The sequence below is a fragment of the Haemorhous mexicanus genome, chromosome 30 (assembly GCF_027477595.1).
Source record: "Haemorhous mexicanus isolate bHaeMex1 chromosome 30, bHaeMex1.pri, whole genome shotgun sequence".
Classification (NCBI taxonomy): domain Eukaryota; kingdom Metazoa; phylum Chordata; class Aves; order Passeriformes; family Fringillidae; genus Haemorhous; species Haemorhous mexicanus.
The window spans coordinates 347,232-368,904 of NC_082370.1; the positions used below are offsets into that span (position 1 = coordinate 347,232).

Here is a 21,673-nt window from a genome sequence, read left to right on the forward strand (position 1 = left end):
GCACATAGTTCATCTTCTCTCTTGTGGCTACAGGGTTTGCTGGCCTTTGGCTATGAAATCCCGCTCTGTGCCCCCTTCACTTCAGGACATCACTTTTGTATCTGTTCTTCATTTGCGACTTTGGACAAGTTTGTTTTTTTTTTTAACCGCAATTAAAAGCCACGTGAAAAATCAATCTCCCTTCAACAGCACATTCTGCTGGATGAATTTCCTCCTTAAACCCCGATCTCCAGTCAGCTGTGCTTTGTCCCACCATGTAGAATCCCCAGACAGTATGTCCTGCCTTCTTCTCCTCGTTCTGTTTGTCCTGCAGGAAATTGTCTTTTTAGATCCTAAAAATGTTGTGTTAACTCATGAGCAGTTTGTTATCTGCCTTCCACTCTCTGGTCTCTGCAGGAGTTCGAGTGAAAAAAAAAAAAAAAAGAAAATATTTTAAACCACACTTCAGGGTGCTCTTTCTTTCTGGGCAATACGGGAGTGGCAGTGAATTACGGTAATGGTATGACTACTGCTCTGCTACATAGCAGAGCAGCAAAGTTCCTGCTGCTCCTTGGCAGTGTGGAGCTGAGCACGGAATGAGGCACGGATCCCTCCAGGGAGCCTGGAACCAGCCCCTCACAGCCGCGGGATGCAGGGAATCAGCCCCACTGCCAGCTGCTGAAATACCAGCGGGGCAGTAAAGGGAGCAAAGCAGAGGATTTCCAGGCACGGAGCCCCATCCCCGCATGAAAGAGGAGCCTGCTGTGCTGAGAATCTCCTTCCCAGATGCTCACAGGAACTGTGCTGCCTTCTGAAGACTGAAGAGGTGGGTGTGGGGCAGACACAGCAGCTTGGGGTCTGCTCTTCCCAGCACCAGCTATTTCCACAGGCTGGGCATTATTTGGTAATGATCACAATTATAATGCTCAGAGATGCTCAGTGCAACACTCCCTTTTCATGTATGTGCTTAGATAATCTGTCCTTTTCTTCCTTGGGATTATTCCTCAACTTGTTTTATCTGATGGGAAAGAAAATAAGATCCAATTTCATTTTAGTGTACTGAAGTAAAATACCCACAGTGTGATACCTACCCATCTCCCCCTTCCCCCCTCCTCCCTGCCTGTGAACTTGGAATTTTGGGGCTTCAGAATTTGAAATGCTTTTGCCTAAGGGAAAGTTCAGCATGAAGGTTTGGAAATGGGACAGTTGTTGCTGCTTAAAGCGCAATCTGAGGGACTCATCCCAAAGGACACTTAGAGAGTCCTTCCTCATCTGGGGTTTTACACCCACAGTATTAGTGGTGGTTTTCCACCTCTGATTAATAATTGGGATGGAAATTCTATATCCACATGGAGATGTTGGGAAAGGTTTTGCAGCTCCCGCTTGCAGCTCTCCTCTCTGTGCCCCTCAGGTCTCGGTTCCCAGGCTAATCCTCACTTTTCCATCTGAGGTACCTTTTCTCCATATTTAGTCAGCAAAGGCTGAGCTTGGCTTCCAGATACCCTGAAATGTTGTGTCACTCACTATGAGGCTTGCTCCTTGCAACGTCTTCTGCTTGGCTTTGGAGCTGCTTTTCCTTATAGATTTTCAAAATTGGCAGCTCAGCTGGACTAACGCTTTAGTGGGGAAAAGTCTCGCTTACTAAAGAAACCTGAGATTAAATTCTGGGCTTCTAAATCTGCTGCACAGTTTGTATAGTCCTGAATTGTGTCCTGCAGGCTTCTGTCTCTCCTAGAACTGGTCTCTGTGGGTGATAATAAGCCCCATAAAGAAGGGAAAATTCAGGCAGGAAAACACACTTGGATCTCTCAGTTGCTGTTAAACAGTGCTGGGCTGGAAAAGGTTGGTTCCACTGGCTGGAGCCAGCCTGAGGAAAGCACCCTAAAATAGCCTCCTGCTCTATTCATATATGGGAACCCTAGCAGCGAGTGTGGCTTCTGGGAATCGCATTGTTCCTGTTTTTGTCTTCTCCAGGGGGTTGAGGATCTGCAGAGAGCACGAGACCATGGCCCTGTGCACACGGCAAACTCCACTCTTCCCCTCAGAGCAAGCCAGGAGCTGATGTATATGAACTTTAATTTGCAGCCCAGGACCTCGACTGATGAGTGCTCCACATATGGAAAGCTCTGACTGACAGCCTAAACCCTGGATGGGGCGTGATGGGCATCTCAAACAAAATTGCTGAGCAGACACAGCAGCAACCTCCACCCAGTCAGGTTTCTAAGACAATTTTAAGGCAGAATCAGGACTAACACCAGGCAATTAAAAGCATCAGTGATTTCCTCTCAGGAGAAGCTAAATTGAAGACCCTTTGGAATATTTACTTTCCTTAAATACAGAACCTTCCCCAAAAGACAGAAATTATTTGAACCTGTAGCTCCAGTATTTCTTATCACATAGCCCTGGAAAGTGGGACAAACAGCCTCAGGTTTTTGTAGCCCCACTTGTGCACCCCAAGGAAAATGCAGGAGTTAAATTTGACTTGGAACTGGTAAGTATCAACCATGTTATTCTGGTGAAAGCTTAGGAGCAAGGGTAGGTTTCCTAATATGTTTCTGGATCTTTCTCATTGCTGCTGGTGCTGCAGTTCTAAAACATTCTTCAAAACTCTTTTCCCCAGCAAGGCTAAGGAAATGTTGCCTATAGGACCTTCCTGATCTTGTCACTGTTCCTGCCTGGAAAGGGGGTGAAGTTCAGCAGACTCACATGGACATTACCAGCCATGGCTTTCCTTCCTGGAAACTCCTCCGCGTGCTCCAACTGCACCCACTCTGTGGAGCCTGTGAACATTTCCAAGGCCATCTTACTGGGTGTTATTCTAGGGGGGCTGATTGTTTTTGGGGTTTTGGGTAATATCCTGGTTATCCTGTCCGTAGCCTGCCACAGACACCTCCAGAGTGTCACCCACTATTACATCATCAACCTGGCTGTAGCTGACCTCCTCCTGACTTCTACCGTCCTGCCCTTCTCAGCTACCATGGAGATTTTGGGCTACTGGGTCTTTGGGAGGATCTTCTGCAACATCTGGGCAGCTGTTGATGTGCTTTGCTGTACTGCTTCCATCATGAGCCTCTGCATCATCTCCATCGACCGATACATCGGGGTGAGCTACCCACTGAGGTACCCCAGCATAGTGACAGAGAGGAGGGGCCTCCTGGCCCTGCTGTGTGTCTGGGCACTGTCCCTGGTCATCTCTATTGGGCCCCTTTTCGGCTGGAAGGAGCCAGCCCCGGAGGATGAGACTATCTGCCAGATCACCGAGGAGCCTGGCTACGTCTTGTTCTCAGCGCTGGGCTCCTTCTATCTCCCCCTGATCATCATCCTGGTGATGTACTGCCGGGTCTATGTGGTGGCCAAAAGGGAAAACAAAGGGCTGACCTCTGGGCTGAAGACAGAGAAATCCCATTCCGAGGAGGTGACCCTCCGCATCCACCGCAAAAACATGCCTGGTGCAAGAGGCTCTGCACCCAACCCCAAGAGCAAGCACCACTTCTCTGTGCGCCTGCTCAAGTTCTCCAGGGAAAAGAAAGCTGCCAAGACCCTGGGAATAGTTGTGGGATGCTTCGTTCTCTGCTGGCTCCCATTTTTTGTAGTAATGCCTCTTGGTAAGTAGAGCTAATCCCTGTGGGTGTTCCAGCACCTTCTGGGCAGGGAGGGTTGTGCTTGTGGCTGGGTGGCGTAACGCTGATCAGAAAAGCTCTGAGGGAACAATTTTGTACTGCAAAGCTGTCAAAAAAATAAAACACTCACCAGCACAAAGCAGGGACCGTGAAAAAAACGCAAGTGTTAAATTAGACAAAATCTGGTCTCTGGTGATGAGAAACAAAATTCTGAAAACTAGGGAAGCAATCTTGTACTTTTTCCACGTAGAAAATTCTCTTTTGTGAACTAGAGCAGATATTTGTGACCATCTCTGCTATAGGAACAGGATCTTTAGGGGTTTGTGTGTTTATATTTGCAGCCAGGTGACTTAAACGTGTAAAAGGTCATAATATAAATACATTCAGGGTTGAAGTAGCTGTTCACAGATCTCCTGAAGCACTCAGCATTGATGATTCCCATTCTAAGGAAAAAATATCTGCTTCTTATCAGGAAATTCATCCTGTGAGATACCATAACTCCAAGCAAAGTTAATATTTTAATCCAATTTTTCATATGACCAGTCAGGAGACATCAGTGAGGGTCCTTCCAACTAATTTTATACTGCTCTGGATTGCAGCTTTTCTGGGAACTCATTGAGCCCACTGGCCAAACACTGGCTCAGCCACCATGCTGGAGGTGAATATTTATTCTCCAGTTGTCATTCCAAAGTGGAGCAAAGCTGGGGATTTGTTCTGCTTTGCTGAAATATAAAGAAGTAATTAGAATTTTAATTACACCTTGCTCAGTTACCTTTGATGCAGTTGCAGCATGGAAAAGCAGAATACTAATTCCATACCTATAGCTGAGGGTGAGGGACATGGCTCATCACACTGGGCTGGGCTCTGCCATTAAATATTAGGTTTTTCAAACATGGAAACTAAAATCTGTGACTTGCTCAATTTCAGGACTTCTCTTATGGAAAGGGTTTATGCTGTACAGGAAAAATAAAGTAAGGTTCTATGGAAGCTTTACTTAGTAAGACAACAATATGGACAATTCAGAAAAGGTAAAACAGTCTTACCTAAACATGAAAATAAAGATTTGGGGATTTTATTTTCCTTTTTTTTTTTTTTAATTCTGTTTTTTCAAACTTTAATAAATAACTGTACTTTTTCAATTAATTAACCCCTACTGGCTTTACCAAGATTTATCAAGACACGCAAAAACCTGTTGCTAATGTGAAAAAAACCAAAAATTCAGAATTTTTTCCTCTTGATCAGTACTGGGAAGTGCTGGATTGGAACTGTTTCCTAAGGAGAAGCCTTCAAGGGCCTAGCTCATGCTGGCCAGGATGTCAGCATGATGAAATGCTGCTTGCCAAGATGACTGAAACATACTCAAAAAGGGTTTGAGAGAATGCATTAAACACACTTTTCATCTGCAAATGTGATTGTCCACACAGAACTGTTGTTAATTAATTTGCTTTGCATTTAAGAAATCTTCTGGGCTCCAGCTTTGTATCCTCCTTTGATCCCTTGTAAAGAAACTCTGGAGGGGTTTTTTTTCTCTATTTTTGGGAGGTTACAGGGTCTTTTTAAAGTATATATTATAGGGCTTTCAAAACCTATTTGCTGCTTTTGTTTAAGGACAAAAAAAATTATTAAATAGATGAGTGGCACTAAAAAAGTCCTCAAAAAAGCCAAGGACTCATTTTGAGGCTGGGCACTTTGCAAAAGATAAGAACCAATTTCAGGTCTGTCCTTTACCCAGGCCCAATTGGTATAGGGAAGTGATCCTGACAGTGTCTTGGGGTTCTGTCAGGATCTGACTTTACAGATGTATAAAATCCTCCCTGTTGAAACCCTGGCGGAGGCTCATAGCATACACAGATGGGCAACCAGAATTTGACCAGCTCTGCAGCTTTGTGGCCATGGGACAGACCAAAACATGGTCCCATCAACCAGTTCTGGAGGGATTTGACTGATGTGGAGGTGCTGTGCAGGGACATCATTTATAGGTGGACTTGGAAGGCTGGACTCAATGATCCAAGATATCTTTTCCAACCTAAATGCCTATGATTCCATGATTTCATCAGCCAGACCACTCCCAATGCAGGTCGCCCACAAGACAGACATTCTTAAACTGCTAAAGAAACTTCTTCAGACAACTGTGCTCATCATTCCATGCAGCACAACTTCCCCAAACCTAGATTAATTTCATTGTAATCTACAGCACCTTCAAGATTTCCACATCTATTGCTATCCACCCTACCAGCCAAGAACTGCTTCCAAGCAAGAAACATTAGGTTTATGGAAGTGCATCATAAAGCGGGGTGGAAGCCTTTGAGGTGTAGGTATGGGAAGGGCAAGAGGGATGGAAAGATATCAAGAAAAACACAATATCCATGTTGGCTGATGTTGCTGAAAATAACTGGAGAAACAATTGGAGTATCCCTGCCATAAGAAATTATTTTAATTGAAACTGGAGTGTAAAGGTACCAGTTGCAGTCAGTGTAAGGAATGTTTTTTTCTCTTAGGATCTTGGATTAAGTTTCATTTCAAAGGTTCTGTGCAAAATCCTTCAGCCCAATAATCCAACACACCTTCTCACTTGGCTTGAAGTTTGTGGGAAAAAACAGGAAATTATAATCCTGTTGCAGGAATATAAGTGAGGCCAAGATTTGCTTTTCAAAACTTCTGTAACACACAAGGTTGTCAGAGCTTTGGTTTCCACTGGTAGAAGTCAGGTTTTCATTCCTGCGAGCAGAACCAAGCAGAGCTGACATCAGTGACAGCTTCAATTAACAGTTCAGTGACCACCAGACAAACACAAAATAACAAAACAGAGACAGGAAAAAGCAGCTTTGAGCCTGTCTGCATCTCTTAGAGGGGGTTATGGAGAAGAGCCTGAGCTTACCTGCAGCTCCTGGGCCGAGGGGCAGGGGGTTTGTGGGGAGAGGCTCAGAGGCAGCCTCATCTGGGCAGTCAGGGCTTGTTGGCCTCTGGCATGCCTAATCACAAGCGGCATTTTTGGCTTTTTGTTCTTCTCTTGCAATTTCTAGAAAGGGATATAGGATATATGTAGATAGATGGACAGAGGTAGAAAGACTCAGAGATGGAAGAGCCCAGAAATCAGTGAAAGCCCCCAGTGATGGAAAGTTTTCATGTTACAAGTGATAGAACAGACCTTGTCTTGTAACTGGAAGACATTTATATGTTGTTCTGGGAATTCTTCAAAAGGTTTCCTTTCAGCAAGATAAAAGACAGTGCTTGGAGGTTGTTTTGAAGGGAAAAATGCACAGAATGGATGGAAAAAAGGGTTGGGGGTGTTGCAAAAACGGTCCTGGCCTGGGACTAATGATTTATCTTAACAAATTCTCAGAAGAGAACAAGTTCTCAGAGCTTTGCTTGTGGTCTATTTTCTGTGGACCAACTTGCAGGTGTTGCTTTCCAAAGCTGGAAGAAATAAAAAGGGAGAGTCTGAGCTAGGAGGCCACAGGGGAAAAAATCTGAAACTGTGCAAGGGAGAGGAAGGGTTTTAGCATTTGTCAATCATTCTTGTGATTAAGAAAGAAAAAAAGAGGATCTGCTGGAGGGTGTCTGTGTTTGTGGTCTAGAAGTAAATTAGTCTTGTGAACTGACACAAACACTGTCGAGGGAATCCTCTAATCCAGTCTGCAGATGGTTTCTATTTACTATTTTGTGGTATTTTTTTTTTAACAGAGTCAAAGAGGACCACTCTCCTTTCATTAGACATAAACCAGAAAAATAAAGTGCATTTTTCCGTCTCTGCTGTTGACACAACATGACCTCTCAGAGGGTCACAAGGTTCAGAGTAGCAACACACATCAACATAGACTCCCCACATTAATATTTCTGTGTTCTCTCAGTTAGAGAGAAAAAAAAAGATATAAAAGTGGAAGAAAACCCTCAGAATAAAGCCCCAGCTCTTTCTCTGGATACCAGCTCAGGGAGAGGAAGAATGCTTGCACTCCTTGAGTCACAGAGCACAAGTGTGTGTGTGAGTTAAACCATTGAATGGGGAGAATTTCAGCCATGAAGATAAACAGACAAGACATTTCCATGGCAAGGGTTTCTTTACGTTTTTTGCTGATCACAAGGGGCATTTTTCATAATCACAGACTGGAAAGGCACTGTTGGTCTGGGTCAATAATTCAGGTAATGACAAAGATCCCATGGACATCCCTGGGCTAACATTTCTCTACCATTCCCAAATCCTGAAATGTATCCCAGTGACTGAAAACAAAGGAGGGGAGGAATCAATATTAAAACAAATTTATACTAAAAACAATGGAAGGAAGGTCAGTCAGCTGTGCTCTGCTTTGAGAGCCACTCCCGTGGCTCTCCTGTGTGTGTCACCTTTCACAGGAGCCTCATCCTTGTCTCAGAATTTCCCTCCTCATGCAGCCACCACCTTCAAGTCCCCAGAGTGAAGGAAGCAGGAGTGTAATTTTCCACTTGCTCTCAAATGCCACATCACAATTCAGGGTTGAGGAGTGATGGAAAGGCTGTGGTGAGTGATGCTCCCACCCCACTGAGCGAACGTCAGGATTTGTCTGCAATTTGGATAATGGGAGAGGTACTTGGCTCTTGCTGAAGGAGATAATTTCTTGTTTCTGACTCCAAGGATTCCAAAATCATGACAGACAACAAACTCATGAGGCAGCCTGAGACTGACTCAGATTCTCAAACTATTCTCTGGTTGTTTTTTATTTAATTTTTAAAGGAAAATTATTGCTTTATTTTAAGTAAATGACTTCAAGAGTGAGGGCTTCAGGGCAAATATCAAATATCAAATATCTCCAAAATGTCAGCAATGGGATCCAGACCCATTCCACTGCAGTAAGAGCTTGGGAACTGGAACTGGAGTGACAATTACATTGATTTGTGAAACAATGTGATTGTTTGGGTTCACATGGGTAACAAAACCTCAGTTTACCTTCCCATGGTTTTTTATCAGCTTTCTAAATCTGCAGCTGCCCACAACAAATCTGGAAATAGTTGCTTGCTGAGACATTTCCCAGAAATATCATCCATCCTAAGTGGGCACAATATGAAACAGAGCATAAATTAGGTCTGAAATAATCCAAATTGTCAGAGCAGTGTTCCCAGACTGACCCATTCCTGCTGCCTGACCTTTTCACCTCTCACCTGTGCCCAGACACCCTCATGGTGCCACAGAGAGCTGAATTTAGGGCTTTGGGAGGGAAAACCAACTCGCTCCTCCTTCTATGTCTGTTTATTATGCATCAGCAACAGCCAAGCACGAAGTCCCTCTCATTTTCCCTCAGGAGTAGCCACCATATTCTAGGCCCTGGGGAGGCACAGCTGGAAAGTGCAAGACTTCCTCGCATCACCACTTTTTTTTTGTACTGGTTATGTTAATTGGATCATTTCCTACTGTACAACGGTTCCTTGACACCACTTTTTGTTCCATAAAAAATACTTCCCACAAGGGAACAATGAGAGCATATAGGAGAGGTCATGTTTGTAGAGGGGGCAGCTTTCAATCTCTGCAGCAACATATATATATATATATGTGTGTGTGTGTGTGTGTGTGTGTATCTTATATATACTTAGGTATACTTATTTTTATAAGTACACTTTCCAGAGGGTGGATTGAATCATAGCCTGAGATGCAGTATAGAACACTTAGGTAATAAAGTTTAGAGCTAACACTGGGCTTGGGAATACAAAATGTAGCATATTTATCAATGTTTGTAGAGCCATGAGAGATTAGGGAGGCCGTGGTACACAGTTAATTCCCTTTGAAATATCATTCCTCCTCTGTGCTTCATCCTCTGGGTCTTTATGGCTCTGGAAGACGTGATGCCCTCTGGAATGACTGCTTCAAGGCAGATCCCAGGACCTGAGTTTTGAGCTTTGTTTCCCTGTAACCAGAGCACTCTTCCTGTTCCCAGCCTGAAGGGGCTTCAAGAGCTGGAGAGGGACTTGGGACAAGGGAATTACAAAATAAGTGGAAATGGCTTCCCGATGCCAGAGGGTAGGGTTAGATGGGATATTGGATGGTTCCCTGGGAGGTGGCGAGGGTCTGGGAGGGAATTCCCAAAGAAGCTGTGGCTGCCCCAGATCCCTGGCAGTGCCCAAGGCCAGGTTGGACAGGGCTTGGAGCACCCTGGGATGGTGGAAGGTGTCCCTGCCCATGGCAGGGGATGGCGCTGGATAGTTAAGGTCCTTTCCAAACCATTCTGGGATTCTCTATGGACACAACCCTGACCTCCCCCATGCACTGAAGCAGCATCACCCCCATCTGACCTCTGTGTTCTGTCTCAGTCACCATATTTAAGCTACACAAAATAAAAAGAGGGGAAAAAAGCAGCAAACCTAAACAGAGCTGCAAGATTCAGTAGCAGAAATGGATTTGTAGTAGAGATGGATTTATAGCTGAGATGGATTTGTAGTACAGATGGGTTTGTAGCTGAGATCATTTTCAACACCACAAAGGGTTCATGGGTCACACAAATATATGGGATCTGATTCCTATGGTGCTGGCAGCAATGATGCAGAGTAAATAACACATGTTTTTACAGTCTGGCAGATTCCAAAACCCAGTCTGCTGTCCATCAGTGAAATGATGCATGACATCAGGGCTGGTTTTTAAACAACCCATAATCAGGCAGCTCTTGTGACAAATGACAAAGTCAAATAACAGTTTTGAGAATGAATTAGCACTTACTCACCAGGAGGGATGTGGCAAACTTACCTCTCAGAGCTGAAGAAATTTCCAGCTGAAAAACTGGAAAACAAAAGATGTGGGAACAAAATGCAATCCTGACATTTCCAGGGATGAGTGATGAAATACTTAATGGCAAAAGATCTCGGGAGGCTCATAGTACATTTTATTTTATTTACTTTTACAAGAAGCAATTGTATTGTGCTACTGACACTTGAGTCTCCTCAATATTTTGAAAACAAAGCAGGAATTGCAGAGTCATTTACTCAATCCATGATTCAAAATGCATTAAAAGACCCCTTGAAGCTTTCTTTACTGTTCCTCCAGCACAGACTGCAGAGGGACAGCATAAGGTGAAGCCTTTAAACTTTAATCAGGTTTGCTGCTACTTACAACTTAATTCCTGACAGTAGGCAAAGGAAGATATTAAGGCCAGTGAATAGCACAGAGAATTAATTTCAAGGGTGAAAACGTAATATATTAGCTGCTGCTCACCCTCCAGCTCTCCTAGAGGACACCTGGATGGCACCTGTGATTCCACCTGGTCTGACGTGAGAGGACTGGAAAAATTTGCTCTGAGAATTAGGTGCAAAACTTCTGTTTTCTCAGCCCTGGCTGATGGTGTCCAGGTGTCCAAACTTTAACTGACATGAACGGCAGTCACCAAATGGTAAAGGATTGAATGGAAATGTTCATCCCAGCTCCACCTGCTTTCCCAGTGCTCACTGCTTTGTACGGAACGTGTACCATACACCCTAAAAAATACATAATTCAACATGCTTGTTTAATCTCATGATTAATTATGGTCATTGTTTAAAAAAAATCCCACAAAATCTCTGTTTTATTTCTCCTTTGAGTTCGTCTGACCTGAGCAGTCCATTCTGAGAGCTCAGCACTGAACAAACTACTTTGTCACCAGGTTTGAAAATGCCTCCTGCTTATTACCAGATCCATCAGCCACTGAGATTGATCACAACAACATCAGTGAATATTAAAGGTTTGCAAGAAAGGGACACATTCTTGGGATTTTGTGGGGAGGAACAACATTCCTCAAGGATTTGGAAAATAAGATATTTTTCCCCTTTTCCTAGATACTCAGGTAGCCAACAGGAAAGGTTAGGGAATATTTCTGAGCTACAGAGGCAACTGTGTGGCTGCAATAGAAAGACAAAGATTTTGGTGGCCCCTGAATGTCAAACACACCCTACAGGGAGGCTGGAGGGAGAGTTTTTACCAGGGCATGCACTGATAACACAGTGCATGGCTTTGGGGTGAAGGAGGGTACACTTGGATTAGATAGTGGGAAGAAATTCCTCCCTGTGAGGGTGGTGAGGGACTGGGATGGATTTCCCACAGAAGCTGTGGCTGCTGCATCCCTGGAAGTGTCCATGAGCAGGTTGGAGCATCCTGGAATAGTGGAAGATGTCCCTGCCCATGGCAGAGGGCTGGAATTAGATGATCTTTCATTTCGCTTCCAATCCAAACTGTTCCATGATTATCTGAAAGCCAGTGTGCAGTGGGATCTGTAGATAGCAAAGTCTCTGTGCTGTTAAAGCTCCTTCATTTTCTTTCACTGTGTGTTATTCCAAGGCAACAACGAGTGTCTCCACTGATGAACCAAAAAAGGCTACATTAATAAATTAACATGCAGATCCCACCCCACAAAAAGAGCGAGGGACAGACTCTGACACTGGCTGTTTTCTATTTTTATCAGACTTTGGCACAGCCCTTGCATTCCATCTGGAGAGCACAAGGAGTTGCAGCAAACAGAAATTGTTATTGTTTACCCATTTTTACACTTGGCCTCACACTGCTGATTCTGGGATTTGGTTCACCTTTTCTCACACCACAAAATGGGAAAGCAGCAGATACCCAGCATTTAAATGAGGAAACAAACCAAAAAATTGAGCATGATTTGGGCATTTAGAAACTTTTCATTATTTTTCGTCTGCCAATGACTTCAGCCAAAAAGTTCTTTGAGAATGTTATTTAGTTGTTTTTCACTAAAGGAGAGAAGCATTAATTTGCTGAGAAAAAATTTAGGTTGTGGATATGTGTGCTTGCTTGTGCTTCACTGCAAAACAGCATTTGTTTTCTTTAGCAAAATCTTTTTGGTCTTAAAATCTGGTTGATATTGAAAGTAATAATGAAACTGCTCTACCTGGGCCAGCATGGAGCAACCAGAAGCTACCACAGAGGCAGTGAGACCCATGCTTGGTGCCAAGGTCATATCTGAGGCTGCAATCAAAGGTTCAGCTGCCCCAGTACAGAGACAGAGCTCCTGTGGCATGTTCTGCACTGCATGGGGAAGTGACAGATTTGGGAAAGGCTTAGTGTCCCTAAAGAGGCTCCAAGAGAGCTGGAGAGGGACTTGGGACAAGTCCTGGAGGGGCAGGGCAAGGGGGAATGGCTTCAAACTGACAGAGGGGAGGGATGGAGGGGATATTGGGAAGGAATTTCTCTGTGATAGTGGAGAGGGGCTGGGATAGAATTCCTAGAGCAACTGTGGCTGCCCCTGGATCGCTGGAAGTGTCCAAGGCCAGGCTGGACAGGACTTGGAGCACCCTGGGGTAGTGGACAGTGTCCCTACCCATGGCAGGGGGTGGCACTGGATGGGTTTTAAGGCCCCTCCCAACCCAAACCAAACTGCGATGATCCTGGCTTGGTGTCACTTCTCTGCTGCTGTAGCACGCACACACCACCTGGTCCGAGGTCAGAAACCCCTGCAAGGCTTCTCACCTTGTCCCATGTCCTGTCGCCTCCCTGGCAGCAGTGTCCCTGGGCCATGGGCTCTGCTCAGGGCGCAGAAGCTGCTGCCACCACAAGATTGCTCCACGTTACCCCGCAGATCCCGTGTTCAGCGGGATGAACAGGTTTAATCACTCTGCACCAGGAGTGTCTCTGGCCCAGGCAGGATTTTAATGCATTCCCGCACAGGCTAAACCACCCTAAGAATTGTTCGGCCACTCGAAAGCATTTGCTGAAGTGCTGCAGCTTTGTTTGACAAAGACTGAGGAAAAAGGGCGGAGCAGTTGAGCAGCTCTCAGATTTCAGAGCATCCTCAGAGGGCATTAACAGCTCTTCTTCTGCCACGAGGGGTCCAGGCAACAGATCAAGCCCTGCAAAGCTTAGAAGCTGCTCCCAGATATGGTTAAACTGCAGAGGATGATGGATGTATTGATGTCTGAAGCTTCCACAGTATTTCTTTCCACATGCTTACAGTTTTTCCAGGGGAAGCATGAAGACAGGCATTTGTCAGTGCTAAAAGTCCCGTTTATTACAAATTTGAGTATAAATTTCAAAACAAGTAAATTTTGTTTCTGGATGGTTTTTTGGGTTTTGTTTTTTGGTTGTTTTTTATAAAACCAAAGATTTGTCATTAGGAAAAATGTTTGCAAGATTTTATATCAGCAGATAACTCATCATTCTATAGAAAAAGAAATGCCTAAGTAATTTATTTACTAAGAAAGCAGTAAAGAAAGTTCTTGCTCTTTGAATCATCTTTTGAAGGTAACATTGCAAATATATATCAGAATATGTGTGTATATAAATAAATAAAAATAATTTTTTAAAAAAAATTAAAATTAAAATTTTAAAATATATACACACATCTCATGTCTGCCTATGAGACCCTCCCCAGTGTCCCTTGATATGAGAAGGAAATTTTCCTTTCATTTCTCCCAATTTTAGATGCATTCCATGAGGCAGGATGTGGATAGTTAGATTTTCTGCAGGTTTCAGGGAATATCAGTACCTAATATTTCCTAATATCAAAGACTTTTAGCTGTAGTACAGTCAACTCTAATCCCTTTTTTCTCTAACCCTTCTGAAATGGTGGCCTTTTCTTGCCATCTGAAGCCCCTTGTGATGACCTCCAAGATATTGCTGTCATTTGGGTAATTAATCTTGAATTAGGAGTCCCTGAGGAAGGAATTTTTCTCTATCCTTGGAATCAGCCCTCTGGCTGCCTCTCTAGCTGTAAATGGGAATATAATTCTTCTAATTATAAAATAGCTCTCTTGACATGGTTTCTGATGGAACATCTATGTAATTGTATGACACCACAGATCCTGAAACACTCGTTCCTGCAGGAATTGTGTTTCTAACCATAATTTTTTCAAGACAGAACAGAATCCTATTTATTTTTTCCAGTGTTTTAGTTTCTCTGGTTACCTGCAATTCCTCACTGCCTCTGCCCTAACACTCTGTGTATTTTCCATTTTAGGCTCTTTCTTTCCTGCAATCAAACCCCCGGACACACTTTTTAAAATAACATTTTGGCTGGGATATTTAAACAGCTGCATCAACCCCATCATCTATCCTTGCTCAAGTCAAGAGTTCAAGAAAGCGTTCCATAATGTCCTGAGAGCTCAGTGCCTCCTGAGGAAGCAGTCAGCAATGAAACAAACCCCCAGCTTCAACCTCAATCATCCTGTAGGCCAGAGCATGGAGAGTGGCAAAGGGGTGGTCAGGATCCCTGTGGGATCAGGAGAAACCTTCTACAAGATCTCCAAGTCAGACGGGGTCTGCGAGTGGAAGATCTTCGCCATGCAGGGCATGCCCACCAAAAATGCTGTTTCCAAAGACTGCACAGCTGCCAAAGCCAAGAGCAAAGGGTTCCTGCAGGAATGCTGCTGCACAGGCACTTCAGGGAGTTTTGTCCATGAGAACTGCAAAGTGCCAACCATTAAAATCCACTCAATCTCCCTGAGCGAGAGTGGGGAGGATGTATAACCAGGTGGGTGCACCAGGCTGGCAGCTTGGGGACGTCATGGGATGTCACTCTTTCTATGGGGAAGTAGGAATAGGCATGATCGTTGAAAGGATCCAGGTATGAACAGGTGAAGCAAGGCCAAATCTTTAGAGGAATGATGTCTGTAAGTGCTGGGAGCATGAATGGAGCCCCTCAAAGATAGTGCATGGCTTCAGTGGATGTTATTCTGAGAGTCCAGCATCTGCCAGGTGTTTCCTTGGCAATTAAAAGCTTTATCCCTTTATTCTCCTCCTTTAAAGTTCCCACTGCTCTCATTTAGGCAGTGGAGGAGAAAGGGAGAACCACAAAGACCCTATGCTGATTTCAGCCTCAACACTCTCTGGCAGCTCCACCTTCAGAGCCATTTTGTGATTCCACCCCTCCCCATAAAGCCAAACCTCACCTGTGGATTTCAGTCAACTCCATTGCCAAGGAAAACTTGATCCAAGTGACTGCGCTTCACCAAGCTTCAGAGACCAAGGAGAACTTTTCCTTTTTGTACAATCAGCCTCCCTGATCTCCACACCATACCAAATGAAAATTTGCATGTGTACCTGGTATGTTCAGGCAATCCATGTGCTGTGATGCAGATATAATAAAACTCAAAACTAGGTAAGTCCTTATCAAACAAGGCTCAAAGAACTCATTTGCATTTATCCTTTTGGTTTTCATCTTCTGAGTCCATCAGGAACCTGCTGAAAGGCTCAGTAATTCTTTGCTCAGGTACTTGATAGCCAGATCAGCGCCACAGTCACTGGAAAAACTACAGATATTTCCTGTCTCCCTGCCCAGTGTTTTGCTACATTCCTCTTCCTGACTCCTTCAAGTCAGGAAGTGACCAAGTGTTCAAAGCTGTCTATGAGATCCTGGTACTCTGGAGTCAGGAATTTTCTCCTTGTTCTAAGCAGGGGGAGTTAAACATGTTAAAAGGCTTAAGAATGTCCATCCCCATGAGAAAGGACCATCCCTTGGGAATTTGGGAGCAAAGTATTTGGAAGCATGTTATATTTTAATACAGCTAATCCAAATAAATAAATAAATGAGACGGCCAGCATCTGGAAGAAATAGTGGGAGGAATTCTCTGTACAATATTAGAAATAAGCCGCTCTTGACATAACTCCTCCTGAGCCTGCCAAGTAAGAATTCAGCTCCTTGAAACAGCACATGAGCCCCTACTGTTGTCTGTGTCAGATGCTGTGCTGAAGATCCACTGCCTTGAAAAGGGAAACGGCTCAAGATAAGGTTCGTTATCACAGGACAGGTTCTTGAAACAACACCTTGGTGGTGTTGATGAGAAATCATTTTTTATTTATCTCTCACTCAGTATTAAGTCCCCAATGTAAAGAGAATTTGTCTCCTGTGTCTTTTATTTATGCACTCACAGAACACAAATCTGTCGCATGATCCCAGTTTTAGCTTAAATAAGAAATCCACCTCACACTTAAGATTCTTCAGGCCTAGAATTTGAAGCTAAAAGTGTGGAAATACCATATAAGAAAATATTCTCATGGTACTTCAAGCCAAGAGCAAAAGGAGAAAAGCTGGAAATCTCATAAGAAAGTCACATGAGACTCATAGCCAAGGTTTCCAGTCTCACAGGGTTCAGATATGTGGGATGTGTATTTGGACAAAACCTGAATTTTGAAAAAAACAATCCTTAAATTGAGCAAGACTGGCAAGATTTAAAATATTCACTGCACACTCTTGGTGCCCAACCCTGTCTTATTTTACAACCAATACTTGTTTTATGACCAGTAAGACCCTTTTTGACATATATTCTTTGGAGTTGGGAGATTTACACAGGGTTGCTGCAGTAATTCCAGGTTTATTGAGGTTTCACGGTGTCAGGCAAGGAGTTGTTGTGGAGGTACACATGGAGGTTTCCACAACTGGATTCATTTGAATCCAGAGCAATTCTGATGCAGCAATATAATCTGACCCTGTAAGATGAAGATAAATAAGTCAACCTGCTGCTGGCAGTGTCAGGATGGACATGGATGTAGCACAGTTCTCCTGCGTGGCAGAGACAGAGGTTGGAATAATGAAGTCTTGGTCTCGTCTTCATCCTTTTTTTCTGTCACCAAATGGATTCTAAAGAATGTCTCTGTGTCCAGTTACTCTGAAATCTCCAAGTCCTCAGCATCAGGTGAGCCTGGTCCCAGCCACACCTCTGGTTTGGCTGCCAGGTTTGCCAGCAACAACAAACACATAATTTGTTTGGCTCCCTCGGAGAATTTCTGCAGGACAACTGCCCTGTTCCCTTGTTGCAAGAAGGGTCATTGGCACTTGTCATTTTGGTGGATATTTAGACTGGGAAGTCCCAAAAAACATAGAAGGAGCTCTAGGAAACAGGAAAAAAAAAGAGTGCAGATTTAAGCAGCCCATTTTTTTCTGTTATTCAAAGTGAACTTGGCACTGGTGAAAGAGCTGCAGTCACAGAGGCTGAATGTATCTGTTTGTCTTAAAGCATGAACAGGATAAGAAGTTTTCCCAGAGGCTGGACATCAATCACCACTTGTAAAACCTTTCCAGCATAAGGATTCTGTCATGTGAAACCTTGCAGGAGCACAGAGCAGAGATCAGAGAGTGGCCAGATGGGAAGTGGGAACAGTGGAATGCCAGGAGTTCCCCTCAAAGCCACATCCAGGATCCACACTGACCTGGCAGTGGATGTGTCCTGCCTGAAACCTCTGAAGGATGGCTCTGACATCCCACCATCCTCTCAGGTCAGGGTTTTCTGTTGGGAGTGACAGCCAAGATTCCCATGTTGGGTGAAGCACCATCTCTGCTGTAAAGGGTTGAGAGCTGGAGCATCACAGAGATGACTCCTAACTTTCACAGCCTGAGGTGAAGGAGATCACCAACCCCTCTTTATCCCAGGGCAAGGAAAGTCCAGTTTCCACAGTCAATTCAGATACACTATCTGATGTTTTTGAGGCTTTGTGTACTTCACAAGATTTTTCAAATCCAAAATATTTAAGTTCTGCCTGCCATCCAAATAAATGACTTCTCATTTCTATATTCTTTATTTCTCTCTGCCAACTCCAAGGTTAAATTGTGCATTGCGTAAAAGAATATTCTCCTTTGCCAGGCCTTAATGTACTGGAAATCCATAGCACTGAAAAGAAGAAAGATTAAGGCAGGAATATTCTTGCTTCTCTACTTGGAGTAAGCAAAAATGGATTTCACAAAGCTTCTTTACAAAATTTCCCTGCCTGACTTTTTCAATTTTCTGAAAGGCAACACTGACAGGCTTCAACATCTTATACTGGTAGAAGTCAGTTTAAAAAGCTCTTATTGCTTTGCTGAAGTGGAAGTGCCCAGTTCTAGATGGGCCTGTCGGCCTTGAGCTACTGTTGCTCAGTGGGGTTTTATTAGGCACTACATCTTAAAATAAAGCTACTGAGGCACAGAGCAACTCAGTGATCCATCCAGAAAGGTTTCAGCTGTCCCAGGCTGAATCCATACTGGGTAATTAACTCCACATCCTACCCAGAGATACCTTGATCCTCTTTCCTGTCTTAATATGGTTTGGATAAGCAAGACAATGTTGAAAACAAACTCGAAGGGACAGGCTGTTGACACCAATTTTTCCTGAATGATCTCTTCTGACAGCAGAGCCAAAGAGAAAAGCCAGTTGGTCTTCAAAGTGTTGCACTTAGCTCCAGGCAAATCTGGGACCTGCACCAGTGTTATCCTTTGCCAGAAAAAATCCAACAGGTTATGAGCCAGCTGCTCTCACAGCAGCATCTGCTCTCTGTCCACACCTCTCACACACTCAAATATTTGTGAAGGTATTTCATATATGACTGCTACAAAAACCACAAGACACTAAAGAGGTAGACTGTGGTGCTTTAAAATAAAGATCTTCCCCCCAGCTTGACAGATGTAATTGAGTCTCTGATTTCCCAGGAGGAGATGGAGCATTTGTCCCAAGGATTGGAGTGAAAAGTCATTCCTTCTCTGCAGAGCACACTGCATATTTCTCATGTTGACAGAGAAGGAGAAAATAGCAAATGTGAGCTTAAGGGGAAATGAATTGCTGAGGAGAAGAGCTATGGATGGCAACCATCACGTGAGAAATAACACATCTGTCAGTCCCACAACAGGCTCAAAGCTCCACTTAATGAACATTTCTCTTTCAGTGCAACACTGGTTCAAACCCAGGATGAGTAACAGCCTCTCCTTTATCATCATGGTAACATCAAGGTCTTTTTCAGAGTCAAAAACCTCCACATGTTAATAGTAAAAATAAACATGTTTTTACAGTGCACAACATCTCATCCAAAGAATGAGACTTTCTTGCATTAATCCAAATTTCTTATTAGGAGCCAAAATCCAGCCCAAGTAAACTGTTTTCTGAAGTAGGAAAACAAAAACCTGCCTAGCATTTCAGCATATTCCCACTTTGAAAGCAAGTCCACTCAGCCAATGATGGAAAACCTCCCTGAATTTCATAATTTCATTGAATACTCAATTCTTCCTGACAGTAACTCTGTGCAATTTTTTTTTTTTTTTTTTTTTTTTGCCAGTCTTTGGTTGCAAAAAAATGGTTTTTTTCTCTTCTGCCTGCTGCTTTTTGCCTGCATGTTGTACAAGTTTGGCTGGTTTTAAAAGATTTCTCCTGAAACAGGCACTGCATTTCATGAATGGGGTATTCCTGTGTCATTGAATTTTCTGCATGTTGTTTTCCAGATTTATCATGTTTGAACAGTTCATGCTGGTCATTTCCCTGAACAAAATACTGAATGTATATGAAATCTTGCTAAGGTGAACAAATAAATTATTGGGGGGAATGTGTACTTTGGGATATGTGAGATGTAAGTCTGGTTTGTTGGTTTTTTCCTCCAAATTATTCATACAGATTTGTCTTCTCCCTTTCAACAAACATTTCAGACAGAGGATCAGGTAGAGATTCTTCCCAATGCTTCTGATCTTAGTTGGGTTTAGTAGGAGCAAGGTGCAAAGCAAATAAAGGAATTATATTTCTACTGTAAAAAGTTGAAGTTCTTAAAAAAATTTTGAACAACTTCATTTGGGCCCCAGGTCCTCACTCTGCTCTTTCAGTTTGCTTACAGTAAAACATCAGGTTCCAGATGAAATCCAGCTAATTTTGCTGTATTTGTTATAAACAAACACCAGCAGAACAATCGTCATCCACCCAAGAATGTAAATGGGAAAGACAAGTGCTGAGTTATTATTTCCTGATTTATAAAGGGAGAACAGAGACACAGGGAAGGAAAAGACAGATTTCAAAAACAGCTGATGCCCCAGGAACCTCGAAAGCCCTGACTGTACCTTGGGAAATTTCATACAGGGAAACTCTGGAATAGACTTTAAATGAAAAAAAACAAACCAAAATCAAACCTCAGTTGCCCTCTGAAATAAACAGGGCAGGCGATCTTTCTCCTTTAAATGCCTTTATTAAAAGCGATCAGCTCAAGGTTGGGAGGCCCGACGGGTCTGCGGCTTCACCGTCGCAGCTCCCAGGAGAGAGTAGGCAAATGCAGCTTTGTCCACCAGGGGGCAGAGCTGGGGAGCGGTCCTCACAAAAGCAGGCGGGGTTATATACCCCTGGATCCTGACTTTTGAGTTTTCCATCTAAGGTACTGATCCCAGCTAAGATCTTCTTAGTTAGGGCGAGGGACAACTAAGGTTTTCAGCGTCTCTGCTAGCTTCTGACCTCACCCCTCATGTCCAGACACTACTTTGATCTCTAAATTCCATATTGGCTCGCTGGTTTAGGGGTTTGTTAACTGTGGTTGGTGGGGGCCTGCCTTATTTGCTTATCAACTCCTGGTTCCCTCCTTTCCAGGCGGAGGATGCCATTCTCTCACCTGGCCACAAGCAGGGTGATGCTGATACAATGGAATGAATTCTCAACAATAGATGGTTAACGACCTGATACTTAACAGGTGATTACAACATACAAAGCACTCCCCTCAGCCAGAACTGGTTAAACTTATAATTCTACAACCTTCGGGAAAAAAATGGGTAACCCTTTTTTTCTTCATAACACACTCCTGCTTCTTCCACAGGTCTGTTCTCTTTCTGGATTAAAATGTGCATTTATCCTGAATAATTTTGTGCTGCAGTAGAGTCTGGGAGCTTCAGTGAAGGGCCATGATTTAGTCTTTAATAGACACAGACCTTGCTCTAAAAAATTCCCTCCTGAACTTACAGTTGGCCACAAAACCTCTTGCAACTCTAAGGAATAACTTGGAGTGTTAGAATGCCCTTGTGACCACCACATTTGCTGTCAGATAAAAGAATTTTTAAATAAAAATTTGCATTTTTGTTTGGCTTTGTAATTTAAATCCAGTTCCGCTAAGATTACACATCATCATCATTGTTATGAGTAAAAAAAGAGTTACTTATTAAGGGGTTGCTGAGTTTAAAGTTAAGCTGGGAACTGATCACTGGCCTGGAGAGTTCTTTTGTTGGCTAAATATTGTAATGACCTGTTGAGTATCAAGTCGGTAACTCTCTATTGTAGAGAATTCTTTTTTCAGTACCACACTTGCCTGCTGCCAAGAGGATGAAAACCCCCTCCGGACAGTGGGTGGCGAGGAGATCTCAGGAGACATGTAAATATAGTCTCAACCCAGACTGCAACGGGACGGGACCCCCACCAAATCCCGGGAA

General features: G+C 43.5%; 1 protein-coding gene across 1 annotated transcript; it reads left to right on the plus strand.

The window, feature by feature from the left end:
* The first annotated feature begins 533 nt into the window (after positions 1-533).
* ADRA1A (adrenoceptor alpha 1A) lies at positions 534-20,028 on the plus strand. Its single transcript, XM_059870662.1, has 3 exons — positions 534-805; positions 1,954-3,584; positions 14,501-20,028. Exons 2-3 carry the CDS (start codon positions 2,702-2,704, stop codon positions 15,007-15,009), a joined length of 1,392 nt encoding a protein of 463 aa, XP_059726645.1. The 5' UTR covers positions 534-805; positions 1,954-2,701; the 3' UTR covers positions 15,010-20,028.
* The last annotated feature ends 1,645 nt before the right edge of the window (positions 20,029-21,673 follow it).

Excerpts from the sequence above, each read along its gene's own strand:
- ADRA1A (XM_059870662.1), top strand. The coding sequence starts at position 2,702 with ATGGCTTTCCTTCCTGGAAACTCCTCCGCGTGCTCCAACTGCACCCAC. Across the intron at positions 3,585-14,500 it reads TTTTGTAGTAATGCCTCTTG|GCTCTTTCTTTCCTGCAATC; the intron begins GTAAGTAGAGCT and ends TTTCCATTTTAG.